The sequence below is a fragment of the Onychostruthus taczanowskii genome, unplaced genomic scaffold (assembly GCF_017590055.1).
Source record: "Onychostruthus taczanowskii isolate IOZ18803 unplaced genomic scaffold, ASM1759005v1 scaffold14, whole genome shotgun sequence".
NCBI lineage: Eukaryota > Metazoa > Chordata > Aves > Passeriformes > Passeridae > Onychostruthus > Onychostruthus taczanowskii.
Genome location: NW_024498573.1, coordinates 8526496 through 8540885, shown reverse-complemented (window position 1 = coordinate 8540885; position 14390 = coordinate 8526496). Strand labels below are relative to the sequence as shown.

At 41.3% G+C, this 14390-nt stretch overlaps 1 protein-coding gene across 1 annotated transcript in view; it reads left to right on the top strand.

Annotated features, from left to right (window-relative positions):
• The first annotated feature begins 12990 nt into the window (after window positions 1-12990).
• The window catches only part of SPOCK1 (SPARC (osteonectin), cwcv and kazal like domains proteoglycan 1), a 272154-nt gene continuing 270754 nt past the window's right edge, over window positions 12991-14390 (top strand). The window contains exons 1-2 of the mRNA XM_041397932.1: window positions 12991-13248; window positions 13620-13787. Coding sequence (XP_041253866.1) covers window positions 13620-13787 — 168 coding nt within the window. The 5' untranslated portion in view covers window positions 12991-13248. The remainder of the gene's footprint in view (window positions 13249-13619; window positions 13788-14390) is intronic.

Genomic DNA, 14390 nt, shown 5'->3' with positions numbered 1-14390 from the left:
TTAAGATAAACAAAAGAAACCAATGAAAATGAAACTCTTTTCTTCAAACACAGCTCATAGACAGAATTACTAAAAGAAAACAGAACTTTGTTTCCCTCCCATTAAAGCAAAGAAGAGTTGAACTGTCAGTTTCTCAAGCCAATTCTTAAACCAGTTTGTACACTCTGGGATACAGAGGTGACTGAAAAGTGATGAAAAGAGAGAGTAAGATGAGGGAGTACTTAGATTGGCACCACTCTATAATGAAGTGAAAGCTGTGTTCTATTGTCTGGTCAATGCCTGCCATAAAATATGTGTACCCCATATACTGGGATAAAATTCTGAGCTTAATTGTTATAGACTATAGACCAAATAATAAATTTAATTCTGCAATCTAGTCTGATTATGCGCAAATTCAATGTGACACAGTCCTAATTTGAAATGTGTAATTAAAGGTCACAGCAGCATTTTCAGTTTTCAGAGATTGATTTTTTTTCCCACCCTAACTCAGCTACTCACATATATTTTAAGGAAAATTTTATCTAGGAGAACAATCACATCATTTTAAAGCTGCTTTTCATATTCATATTTGCAGAGCAATGTTGACTGAAAAGACTATAAACAATGACTTCAGGGAGGCTGTTTTCATGAGTAAGATTGCACACTGTAAATATGAATTCTGGAATTAGACCTGACTGGCAATTTTTGTAAATGCACAGTCCTGTCCATAATGATATTCAGCATTTGCTTTGACCCAGGTTTATTAAATTTATCATACGTAGCTGCATCACACAATTACTGCTGGGGCTGAAGACGAGACGGTGAATGCTAAACTCTGCAGCAGAGCCAAATTTTGAAAACAGGAACTGTGTTTAGGCAGATGCTGATTTCACAGAGCAGCTTTGCCATTCAACAAGTCAGTGTGTGTGGGAGTGATGCCCAGCTGGATGGATGTGGAAGGAGCCTGCTGAGCACTGCAAGAATGTACAGATGTGTGCTGGCAATGAATGCAGTGATGCTGCGGTAAACAAAGTCACAGGATACTTTGAGGTGAAAACTCTTGTTCTTTACATGTGGTAGTGAGAATTCAGAACCATGAAACCTGGGCTCCTGTTGCAGAAAACTGTGGTTCTGTGGACCATGCCTCCTGAGGCAGAACCTTCCATAAAAAATTATTCACTGCTTTCCTTGGCAAGCCTTGGACACAGCTGAGCACACCTAACTTGGTCAGTAGAGAACACTGAACAGATCCACTGGAGTTCCTGACAAAATTACCCTGACACTGCAGACTGATACCGAGTCCCACTTCCTTCCCCTGGGATGAGCCACAAGGAAAAGGTCTCCTAACCAAGAACTGCAATGCAAGACAAATGTCCAAAGTAACAAGAAATTAATGCACCTTTCTGAAAGCAAAACTAAGCAAATAAAATGCCCCATATGTTATCTCATGAGAGTGGAAGAGTAAATAAATGCTATCTAAGGTTTACCAATCAAGAAAAGGGAGTGAAAAAACAGCCATCAGCATTTCTGCTGCTTATCTGAGCCCTAAGCAGTCAAGCTAACCAATTCAAGCAGTAAGGTTTCTCTGAAGATATCTCTGAAGGTCTTTACTGAATTTCTGAGCTTGAATTACCTAAAATTTTAGTTGTGCAGCAGAATCTGGAAGAAGGAAGTTGCTAATGGTTGGCCTGAGATAGTGTATCATGCTTCTTTGATAGTCAGCCTTAGCATAACATTTTCAACATAAAAAGGCAAGTAATTCTCCCTCCTGCTAAGGAACAAAGTTGCTATGAAGATGGAAGATGGTTGTGTCTCCTGAGTTCCTTTTACTGCTCTGCTTCTCTTAAATACCCTGCCACAGTGGGAGGGGAAGAAGAAAAAACACAAACAGGGAAAGAAAAAAAAGAAGCAAGAGAAAATTCCTGAAGTTGCCTCTAAGTTTACCCACAAGGTCATATCTATGTTTAAGTGCTTTGCTGAAATAACTTCTGCTATTAGGGCTCTGGCAAGGACTGTCTCATATTTTATGTATGAATTCTGAAACCCCTGGTTGATGTTATAATATAAACACTAGTAATTATTTTTAATATTAAGGCTGAAGATAGCAGACAGCTACTGGATGCAGACTATAAGGCTGCCCTTGTCCTGAAAACTTTACAATCTAATTAGGAGTTGAAAGTGGTCTGAGGATCAACAGTCACACATCTGCATCCACATATATTGTTCTCCTCAGTTCCCCAAAGAAATGTATAAAACCAAGTCCTCACTTCATTTAAATCTACATTTAAAGAAAATTAGATCTCGTAAATAAAGCTGAGTCTGAGGGGAGAAAAATGCACAAGTAGGATTTCCCAAGTTGTATGGAAAGTGGAGAATTAGGAACAAATACACTCAAAAAGATATTCTTTTATTAGGCAGGACCTGTTCACACAAATTATACACTAATCAATGAGAGTCAAATAAGTACTTTGTTATAAATTCCCATATTTAGCAAAGATAGACTTAGTAAATTAACATGAAGGTCCCAAAAGGCTCATGTAGACAGATGCTAGGAAATCTTCTAGAACAATGACTTTAGTGTGCTTCAGACTTTACCCTGTATGATGAAGCCCATGAAATAACAGAAAAATTTTAGCTAAAAAGGGCAATGTAGAATATAGATGTAGGAGTATATAAGACAAAAATCTCTATGTTGTTTCAGTTTAATTAAAAAAATATTACAAAATTCAAGTAATGAATGCTATAAAAACAATGGAGAATGTGAGCCATGCAAAAGGTCAAAAAGACATTCTGCCATCTTTAGGGTTTGCCAAAGCTCTGCTTAGATGTTGCAATCCTCATGACCAACTCTACTGCAGCCTTGAACATGGAGGGGTGTATATTTAGAGCAAAGCACGTTGTCAGAAAGTGCTGTCAGAGCAGGCTGGTTGCAGAGGGCTGGGGCAGGCACAGTTTGTGTGAAGAGTCTCAATCAAAGCAAACCCACTTTGGAACTTCCATCTCAGCTGCAACTCTTCCATGGCTTTGTGGCCCTTCTCTCAGTACAGCATGGCCCACATGTCCTCTCTTCTACAGACCGTATAAAAATAAAACAAGATTTTACTGTGTGAGGTCATGGGTTCTTTCTTTTATACCAAAACCAGAAGTAGCTAAATGCCAAAGATCTTTGCTCTGATTATAAGGGAGAGCTACATCACCACTGTCCATGAGAAGCCTTACATATATATATATATATATATATATATCTTTGATGGTATATATATATATATATATATATATAAATATATATATAATAAAACAACTCAGTGTGTTAGATTGCAGATATAAAATATACACTATGAAGACTGTTACCCAGGCTTTGATTCCATTGCTTTGACTTAATCCTGTACCACTGTAAAGTTTGGCTCTGCCTCAGTGTTTGGGAGCAGGCTCTCAGCATTTTGGGTATGTATCTGGAAAACAACAAAGATCATCCAAAAGTTTCTCCCGTTTGGCTTAGTGGCCAATAAATGATGCAAGAAGTGAAGAAGACACGACCTCCTTTTGTGTGTGGAATTCTGGAGGTATTTATTTATTTGTTTGTGGTTCACCTGGAAAATCCTTACCTTTTAAAGTGTACTTTCACAGAAATTGCTTCCATACCCATCCTGCATTAATATTCAGCATTTGTACTCATAATCCATTGCTAAGCAACACTTAACAAAATTGATCTTGCATTAAGCAAGCTGTGGAGTTTGAATAATACATTATTTCCTCTTTCTACTTTAAATCAGAGAAAACCTTTGGTTGCTTTTTGAATGTCACAATATTAAAACTGCATTTTTAATACAGATTTTAATTGCTGGGAAAGTCCATTTGGATTAAGGATTGGATGCAAATTCACCGTTGGTACTCTTTAATGCTAAGAGTAAATAAATTGCAAAAAATTGTTCAACCCTTGAAGAATATGGAAAAACTTATAAGTGGAATGTGGTGTAATACAGAGCAGCCATATCCAATTTTGCATTCCGACACATCCAGGGCAATACCTTGTCAGTTTTTGTGTGTATATCTTAAGCATCTCTGCCACTGTTTATTTATACTCTGTATTAAGATTACACAACTGTGTGCATTTATATGCTGAATAGTGTAGTTTGTGATTCCCATACATGAATTTTATGTACATAGGAAATAACCTTACCTCTCTGGAGTTGTCTGAATGGCTGCTGGGGATAGAATTCCATGCCTTGAAGTTGCTAGAAACTACCTGTTTTGTCTACTAGCCCATTTCTCTGCCACTGCAGGGTAGTTCCCCAGAGTATATTCACCAATGCCTTAATCATCCTCTTCTTAAGAGAGTCTCAAGCAAGGTCTCCTTTGGGAGTTCTCTGCACAGCCTATTAGTGCTAGACAGTGCTTATTTATATCCATCCTGCATTTATTAAGCCAGAGTCCTTCCTGTCTCTATCCTTCCAAGCCCCTGCTACACCAGTGCAAGAGAGAGTGCAAGAAGTGATTACTGAAGGTGTCGGGGTTGGGATAAATATGTATGACTCCCCTTCCATGGAATTATTAGCTGTCTTAAAACTAAAAGTTGAGCCCTAGAGAATATGAATTTATTCATATTAATTATCTCACTCATCATTCAATAGGAACTAAATCTGAAATATAATCCTTAGCAGGATCCAGACCAAGGGTTAATTTACTGACATCTCATTACTTTTGCTTATGCTCTCTCAGTCTTCATCAAAGTGCCCAGTATCCACGCTGTAACACCTGGGACTGATGTGAGCAGCTTTAATCAAAGGTTCTTCCAAGAATCTGTACTTTGCATTTAGGAAGTGTATGAGTTGTTTAAATGAGTACAGAATTTAAGTTATGTATCATTTGCCCAAGAGACTTTTTTGGTAAAAATAACCAAAACACCCCATGTTCTTGTCTGGAGGTTAGGCTTCTTTTTTTAAAATTTGTCTTCATCAGTGTGAAACTTTATGCTGTGACTTAAAGAGGAAGGGAGTTATATTTTTTCTGTGCAGTTCAGAACAATTCATTACTCAGTGCTTTCCCATAAGATCTTAAATAACATTTTGCTTTTGCTGTATTGTATCCCGTATGCTTCCTTGTCACTGTATATTTATTAGGCACAAACCAGGATTTGTAGAGTCCTTGTACTTTGCAGGGAGCACAAGAGTTTGGATTTACCCCTAAGAAGGAAGAGGGAAGCTGTCACAGTGGGTGCCCTTCTGTCTTTCTGTCTGGGTTTCAGAGGCAGGGAAGCCTCAGATGAGAGCTGTGGGATACATCTGGGACCCAAACCATGGTGCTGGTTTTCCACTTTATTTTGTAGCTCTGTGTTCCTAATGAGTGCAGCTTTAGATTTTGAACATTCAACAGGTTTTCCGTCTTCTGTTGAATAAAACATCAGCAAGTGATTAAATGAATTAATTTTTTTTTTTTAATTTTAATATGAAGTCTGGAAACAAGTCCAGTCTGTCTGGGCAGGCTCTTTGTTCTTCTGACACTTTCTCCCAGCAACCCTTCGGACTATGAATGATGAGGAATACTGGGCAGGAATCTGAAGCCACATTTCAAATTAATGGCTTAATCTGAAGTCACATACAGCAAGCAGTTTATTGAGCTTGTCAGTATTTACATATGTAGAAAAATAAACTGAGACACAGGATTACCTATCTAATTGTAGTTTCTTGCAAGAATGCTGCTGAAGGGGACAGAATAATATAACTCTCATACATTTGTTTCTAGATATTGTTGTTAAATTCTCCTGTCGGAGAGGACAGCAGAGGACAGGCAATTCTTTCTATGTTGCATCAGTGTCCTGGTGATTGTCTCCTAATGTGCTCTTTCACTCAGTGTGGTCTCTCTTGCTGGCCTAGGTGACAATATTTAATAGCACATGCTTCATTTGAGGCAAGACTTCAGACCTTTTCTTAGAGATTTTAATGTCTAAAGTCACCTTTGTGTATATCTTCATAAATTTTTCTATGAAGCCTTGGGGAGTCACTATCTTTGCCTCTTTAACAATTTAATATTCTCATTTTTAAAAGTATATGGGCCAGGAACATGCAGAGCTGACTTGTGTTAATGGTATTAATTTTTTTTCTTCAGGGGTATCTCAGCTGTATATTTGGAATTTACAGTTTTTACTTCATCTCAGGTTAGACAGGCTGGTTTTATGAACTGGATTCAGAAAAACATATGTAATCAAGCAGTACACTTCATTCTGTTGCACTTCTGTCCAATATTCTGGAGTGTGTATATGTAACCAACAGCCCTGCACTTGTAGATGGGCAAAAAAATCTCAAAACATTATTTTTCAGGTCCTCTGGCAATGGTAATAATTTTTCCATATTTAGTTAGAGCTGGCAAAATACTTAAGAAAAGTGTTTACTCTGCCTGAGATAAGAAAAAAAAAGTTTTTCTACTGGAAAATTGTTGTTAGGTTTCCGCAGACATAATGGTCTCCAGAGTAAGAGAACTGACCAGTGTCTTTTTCCTTCTTTTCCTTTTCCTACCCCAAGGCCTGAGGCTGCCTCTGAGAATCAGATTTTCAGAACCCTTATGCCACACCTGGGATATCAGGTCGACAATCCTCAAATTCCTTAGAGCTCCCCTGGCTCCCAGCAGATGCTAGGTCCTATCCTACCTGCACCTCTTCCCCTCTTCCAGCTCTTGCCACACCCAGCGTCTCTCTTCACTCCCTTCCCAAAATCTTCATCTCAAGCACTTGGGTTTCAAGGGATTTGGTGATTGTGTAAAACAGCATTTGGCTTTCCATAAGGGTCCAAGTTATTGGCAAAGAGAATTGTCAGCTTCCCTAGAGAGTTTAAGCTTCACACCTAAAACGTAGTGACAGGCAGAAAGAAAATTGTTTCCCTGCGTTATCCGAGAGTATTTCATTCCAGCACATCTTCACACTATCCCCCAAAGGAAAGCATTGTAGCCACAAAAACTGAGGAGGGTTTATGACTGTGCAAACCATTATGGCTCAGCTGTGGCTCATCTTTATTGTCCTCATCTGTAGACATCAATACTTGTATTTTATTTTCTTTAATGAAAAGAAGGTTTCGAGAGAGACAGAATATTTGCTACAATAAATCCCGAGTTCCAGTTGTTTCCACATTACTCAGCAGATTCAAACCTGATGATAACCAGATGCAGCTGGGCTGATGCCAAGCCTGGCCTCGAGCTGCAAGATGTTCTGGGACTCCTTGTCCATCAGGCAGCACTGGCTGCATGAGCTGCAGGAAAGCTGCTGCTTTTGTCAGGATTTCAGTATGTATGAACAAGGGAAAAGGGGGAAGGGAAGAGTGAAGTAAACAAAAGGAGAAAGGGAAGAATGGAAGAAATTATCGTGCAGAACCATAAAGGGCTCACAATGTGAAGGCTGTATAAGCTTGTGTTAAAGATCAAAGAAAAATTGCAGCAAAAATGGGGAAATGTGAGAAAGTTGAAGGAGGAGAAAAGAAAGTACAAGCATACTTGAGTCTTCTTTAACATTTACATGAATGCAAATTTAATGTATGTAGTTCTGTCATTAATGATGCTCCATCTTCCATGCAAATTTAATTTCTGAAAGCTGACTGTTAATGTAAGTGGTGTTATTTATTATTGTTTTCTGCTGTGGTGCCTGGCAGATGTTCAAAACAGATCTTACTGTGGTAAATATTGAACAAAGCCATTTTATATTCCACTTGTTAATCTCCAAATCTCTGATTCTGTTCATATATTATAGAGAGGCTTAAGGCAACCCTGTAAGACAGCTTGACAGTGACAGATCATGGCATGATATTTTCCAGGTTGAAGAGAACTACAAAACTTCATACCAGTGTTTCATCCCAGCTAAGTAAAAAGTCTGAGAACAAATTTAATTCTAATGACCTTTTCCATCTGAAGGCTGCATAGGCAGAGTTAACTCTGGCATTAAATGGTGAAAGCTCTTCACTGCAATATTTATGTTAACCAATTTTTGTGATGTAATTCCTAGTAAAAGTTCCAGTAGTAATAAAAGCCACTATAAAATATGGTTGCCATTTTACAAGATACTTTGTGAAATACTATAAAATTACTTTTGTCATGATCACCAGACCCACTAGAAAGATAAAAAATTGAAACCATTTGTCAAATATGCAGGGATTATCTTCCCATTAAATACTTAGTCTTTAAATTGATGAATGTTCTGATGTGAGCCAAAAAGACTGATTCATGTCATTTAAGTTATTTTTTAATGTTTGTCTGCAGGTCCTGAGGACAGCAATCACAAGCCTGCCTTACACCTAGTGTGCCTCTGGTTTTGTAGGCTCTTTCTGGAGTTGATAACATCTTTCAGAAAACAATCCACAGCGGCTAGGACAGACATCAGCTCTAAGGCATCATTCAGAAAGACTTGTTTCTTTTTCCTTACGACAGAGGAAATTGAGGATTAGCCTCAGAAAACACAAGTTAAACATTGTGAATACCTGCCTCAATCTCATTTTTCAGTTTAAGCGTAACCTTGTATTTGATTACACATTTTATGTGAACATGAGTCTTTTCAATTTTAAATGTATTTTTCTCTTCTCACTTCTAGACAGATGTGGGCAAGACAGTTTTGCAACTTGAGGAAGATTTACATAGAAAACCACCTTCCACTTTTTTATGTGATAAATAATTTTTTTTTACTGTTCTTTTACCTGAATTATTTTGTTTCTAATACTCTCTACCATAAACTGTGCTCAGCTTTTACTTTGTCCAGGACTTGTCAGTATTTCAACTCACTTTACTCTGGGTAATTACAACTAATACACACTAGCAAATAGATTGCAGAACACGATAATCTTTCATGGCCATTGGATGTTTTCTCTTTCAGTGATATCACTGACATTAAGTGATTTAAGTTATTACATTAAGGGGTTAAGTCGTTCAGAAGGATGAGAACATGGGGGATTGCACCAACTGCAATGTCACCAAAGTAACTGGGGACATTTTGCCTGCTAAAAACTCATAACTCTCCTGCCATGGGACATACTTGCAGCACCTCTGGTGGCAAGTATTTAGCAAATTCTTGCAAAATTCCAGGCACTGTTGCAATAAAATGTGGCTGTCACAGGGAACAGAAGCCAGGAGCAGAGGCAAATAAAGAGGTCAAATCAGAACCTGTATTTGGAGCATTTTTAAAGAAGAATTATGGCCTGCTGTAAAATGAACAAACGTCTCAGGAACTTTGTATAAGCCACCAATCACTTATTGCACAGGTTAAACTAGTTTTTTTTTTTTCTGCACAATTGCCCAGCAGAGCTAACAAAGCTGAATCTGCAGTTCTGAGACTCACAGGAGGAAATAAAACTCCTGTCTATTAAAAGGATACGACAGTATATGGAAGATACAAAGGGTTGTTAAATAAAGGTCTATCCCACTGCATGCACCTTTGTAGTGATATATTTTTAAATCTGTTTAAATTACCAGACCTGAATTTTTCTAATCCAGTCATGAAGGACTCTGGCACAGTAAAGAAATACACTTTAAACATTGCTCACTGTAACAATATTCTTTCCTTAGTGAATGTTTAAAAAAAAAATTAAATGAGTGGAATTGTGGCTCACAAGAGAAGGAGGAAAGCCATGAATAAAGTCTACAGAAGCTTTGAGGTGCCACTACAGAGACTGCAGCCTCTGCCTCAAGAACTATGGAAGCAATCAACGTGGTGAAAAAGTGAATCTTGCTGCCAAATATAAATGGGGGAAGTAAAATCGTGCACATGCTTCTGTGCTATTGCTATGGACTTTACCTTGCTGGGTACACAGCTGCTGGCTACGGACTCTGCTGTGAGACCGGGTGAGGGGAGCTTCAGGGAAAACAGGAGTGCCTGACTTGGTTTTCCTTGGTTTGTGTTTCTGCTGCTGGCAAGGCTGGTGCTGAAGGCTCTGTCTGTTACCTGAGAGTTCCAAAGTGCCCTATTAAGACAACAAAGACATTCATTCCCCTGCATGGGGAGTTTAGTTTTAGTCGAGATCTGTCCCTTGATTCTTGTGTGTGTGTGAAATTCTTTCTGCACCGGAGGGCTCTGCTTCCAGAACAAACCTGGGCTGGCCACAGCACAGAGAAGCTGGCAGGGCATGACTGTTAATACAACTTCTGATCAAAAGATTTATACAGTTGAATTATCAAATAATATCCAAATTCATTACTGTGGTACTTTTTACTAGTGTAAGGAAAAAAAAAAAAAAAAAAAAAAAAGAGAAAAAACCTCCAAAAAATAAAAGAAAGGTTTTTACCTCTTCAGTATTTTTTCTAACTTGGAACAAAGGAGCTGTTTACATCCAAAAACCAAATACTTAAGTCATCCACAACAGGGAGATCTGCAATACGGTATTTTTGGATGAGAATTAGAAGCAATTATAGCACCATCCCAAGATAAAAACCAGCCAACAAGGGTGTTTCAATTCTAGTCATGGATGATAAACAGTGTGGAGGTGAAATGCTGCAGCTGCTGAGTGATAGAGATTGCTATCAGGATTAAACAGGAAGGCTGTGTTTTATAGGATCAAGAAAGATTAGCCATGTGTTGAATATGGGATTATGAAGTAATTAAATAAATGAAGACACATTTCTGACACAAATTCTACATGTAAGAAAGTAATTACTCACTTTATATACAATATTTCTGTAATTTATCATTCAGGTCTTTGACTGGCAAGCAGAGCAGCCTATTTCATACTCAGTGAAGTCAACAGTATTGAGGTCACCAAAGGACTGAGCCTGGCTCACTGTGCTAACAAGTGTGTTTTACAGGGGTGAACTAACTGCTCCTATAAATATATAATGGGTAGAACTCCTGCAAGTTTGGGGGGAAACAATGTTCTGCTGCTCTTTACCAAGCCAAGCCTATGAATTCATGAGTTGAAGAATTGGTCAAGGGAGAATTGAGTTGGTTGGATCTCCAGTGGGATGAAGAAAGCAGTAATTAGTGCATCTGTGCACAACTGTCATGGTGCATAAAAGTCCTCAAATATTTAGCAGGTAATAGGGTTTGTGCCTGGTGGTGCTGAAATGCTGTGGTATCTGGGGTGAAACACGAGTCAAATGGAACAGTGTAAAGCTGAATGGCCATGGATTTCTGTAAGGTCACGGGGGAAATCTCTTAACCATAAGATTTAAAATGGTGAAAGATCTTTAATGTCTCTGCAGAAGAGACAAATTCTCTATTGTTAAAAGCCTTTCAGAAAAGGCCCATACAGAATAAACTGAATAGTACCCTTTAATCTAAGTAAGAAGGGAGGAAGCTTGTGTTGACCCTGCCAGGTGGAAGTTATATAAACCTTATCTCCCATAGAAATGAACAGTTTATAGGATGGTCTGTGCACAACAGAGAGAGATTTGAGAGGAATATGTGCCCTGGGCCACCTTCAGCAAAACAGTACAGTCCATTGTAGAAGGGAGGGCAGAGCAAGGCTTTTAGGTAAGGATTTACATCCAAATCTGCAGGGCTTCAGTTTGGATTTCTTCTATTTGTTGCTTTTATTAGGTTATATTTTGCCCTCCTGCAGGCATGTAGTTTTCATTAGATTCTATGTGCACCAAGGGGAGGATTCAATGCGGGGCACTTACGTGTTTGTTCTCTGCTGTTAAAATTAATAAAACTTCACCCTTTTTTTTAAATCCCAGAGGATTTTATTGAGGTAACATCACATTTGGGAACTGTATTTAAAATCAGATTTAGGACTAGATATGTGTCCTGCGTCCAGTGCTCAGATGCAGCAGTAAAAAAATAAATAAACATGACCCTGTTCTGTATTACTTAAGAAATGCCTAATGTGTCTGTCAGGAAATGTGGAATTAACCTTGTTGACATTTTTTTGGAGAGAAAAGGCATTATTTACAAGACAATTTAATGAAGCATATTTGAAAAATACCACATGGAACAGTAGTCACAGCTGTATTTAAAATGCCCATCAAAAGTATATCAGTCCTCATTTTAGAGCATCATATGATATATCAGGGGATGAGCTCCCTGATGTAGGAAACCAGCCAGCCCCTCCCTCCCACCTCCTCCACTGACAATGGAGAACTTTCCTTTTAATCCCTGCAGAAGGTCTCCTCCTTTCAGCCCAGTTCCCAGACCGATGTAGTCCCCCTTGTACATTCCTCCCCCTTTTTAACACCAGGAGCTGTTCTCAGTGCACCCTTCTGACCTCCTGGGCAGTGTCCGTGGTCATTCTCCAGTGCAGGAGCAAAACCTCTTCACAGCGTGGATGTGCTGGCCCAGGGAGGGAGCTCCCTCCCTGAACAAACCCAGGATGACCTGTGGGCTTTGGAAATGTCACTGCTCCTGCAAATTGTAAAACCATTGACCCAAGACAGTCATCCCTTCCCAGGGCTTATGAAAGCTGGGGTTTGGTACGGGTTTTATGTTTTTAAGGCCACTTTTATGTCTCTTCAGACTGCAGTGCTAGTGGAGACTTCACTGACAAATCGATTTCTCCCATCATCCTCAGATATGATCACAGGCACCTTCTCCAGAACATCAGAGATGTTCTTTCCAAAATTCCTTACAGACCTCCTTCCCAGGATTGCTTACAGCCTCCTTTCCAGGTATCCCCACAGACACCATCCCCAGGTTTCACTGAATCTCCGAATTGTTTGGATAGGAAGTGACCTCTGGAGATCACCCAGCCCAACTGCAAGGCCAGGGCAGGGTCACCTGGAGCAGGTGACACAGGACCGTGTGCAGACGAGTTTAGAATGCCTCCATAGAGGGACACTCCACACCCTCCCTGGGCAGCCCGTTCCAGTCACCGTCCGCCTGAAGTTCTTCCTCCTGTTCAGGTGAAACTTGTGTCTAATTTATGGCCATTGCTCCTACTCCTGTCTCTGGGCACCACCGAAAAGAATCCACCACCCTCCCCTTGCTTTGCGATATTTAAACGCCTCCTTTCCTATTTCTGTTTAACGCCCCCCGCCCCTCACGGGCCCGGCCCGGCCCGGCCGCCGGGGGGCGCCAGACCGCGGCCGCGCCCGCCCCGCGCGCACCCGCCACACGGACACGGCGGGCTCGGGACCCGGCACGGGCAGCGGCTCCGCGCGGGCTCCGACAGACAGGCAGACAGCTAGACAGACAGACAGGCAGATAGACAGGCAGCGGCACCGCCACAGCACAGTCACAGAGCGCAGCGGCACCGCACGCAGCTCAGCGGCACCGCGCAGGGCTCAGCCACTGCGCACCGCGGCACCGGCAGCGGGAGGAGGACGAGCGGCGCACGGTGCTGGGAGCCCGGCCGGCGGCTCTGCCCGGAGGTACGAGCTTCCTCTCCGCCCTGGCAGCCAAACTTCGCGGAGCCAGCGCTAGCTGCGCCCGCGGGGGGCTTGGCTGCGGTTCTGTACCGCTGTTGTCCCCTGGCTGCTCCCCGCCCGGCCCCAGCGGCCCGTTTTGTTTTTATTGTTGTTATTATTATTGTTGTTACTGATGCTGTTCCCCGCCCCTCCGGGCTGGGCGGGGGGGCGGTGGGTCTCGGCGGAGCCGGCAGCTCCGCAGCCAGAAGTTGGCGAGGGCCGTGAAGGGCGAGTGGCCCCGAGTTGGGTCCCCTCAAAAGTTCGGCGCCCGAGGAGCCGCCGCTGCCCTGCTGCCCCTCGCCGCTCCTCTCTCCGCTCCGCTCCTCTCGTTGCAGATGTCGGGGGTGCTGGTGATCGCTGCCTGGTGCTTCCTGCAAGTGGAGAGCCGGCATCCTGAAATCATCACGAGTAACAGCAATCATGGCAATTTCCTGGACAACGACAAATGGCTGAGCACCGTTTCGCAGTACGATAAAGACAAGTACTGGAACAAATTCCGGGATGTGAGTACTTCTCTCTTTACCTCATGTTTCTTGTTCCGTTGACCGTAGCATCCTTCTGGGGGCTGCTGGCTGCTGAGAGCTGTGGGTAGTAGAGAAATGCAGCTTGGGCAACCGGTTGCTGCCTGTGAGAAGGATGCTCAGAGCTGTCTGGGAGCTGGACAGACAGTCCTGGCATTCTTGATTTACCCCATCGATTGGGGCGGCTTGGGCTCCGTGTCAGTCTCGCTGTTCTTATGGTATTCGATTTTCCTCTGGGGAGGAACTTTGAGTGAAGTTTCAGTGCTTGCTGCTTAAGAGTCTGGTAACTGAAAAATGATGAAATGATGTGTGTGTAAGAAGGAATACTTACCAGTTCAAGCCACAAGGTGGTAAACAGCGAAGCTTTTTGTGCCTGCAGTTTTTGTGGAAAGGATTTTATTGTCAATTCTGCCTGTAGAGATCTTTGAGGCTGGTATAGTGGAGGAAGCATGGAGGAAGCAGTGCTTTGGCTCGGTTTTTTTTCCTTATAGTCTGGAAAAAAGGGATATTTTCAAGATGTGTTATCTGTATAAAACAAATTAATTTCTGAAGCTCAAAATAAATTCTAGACTTCCCCTAGTTTGA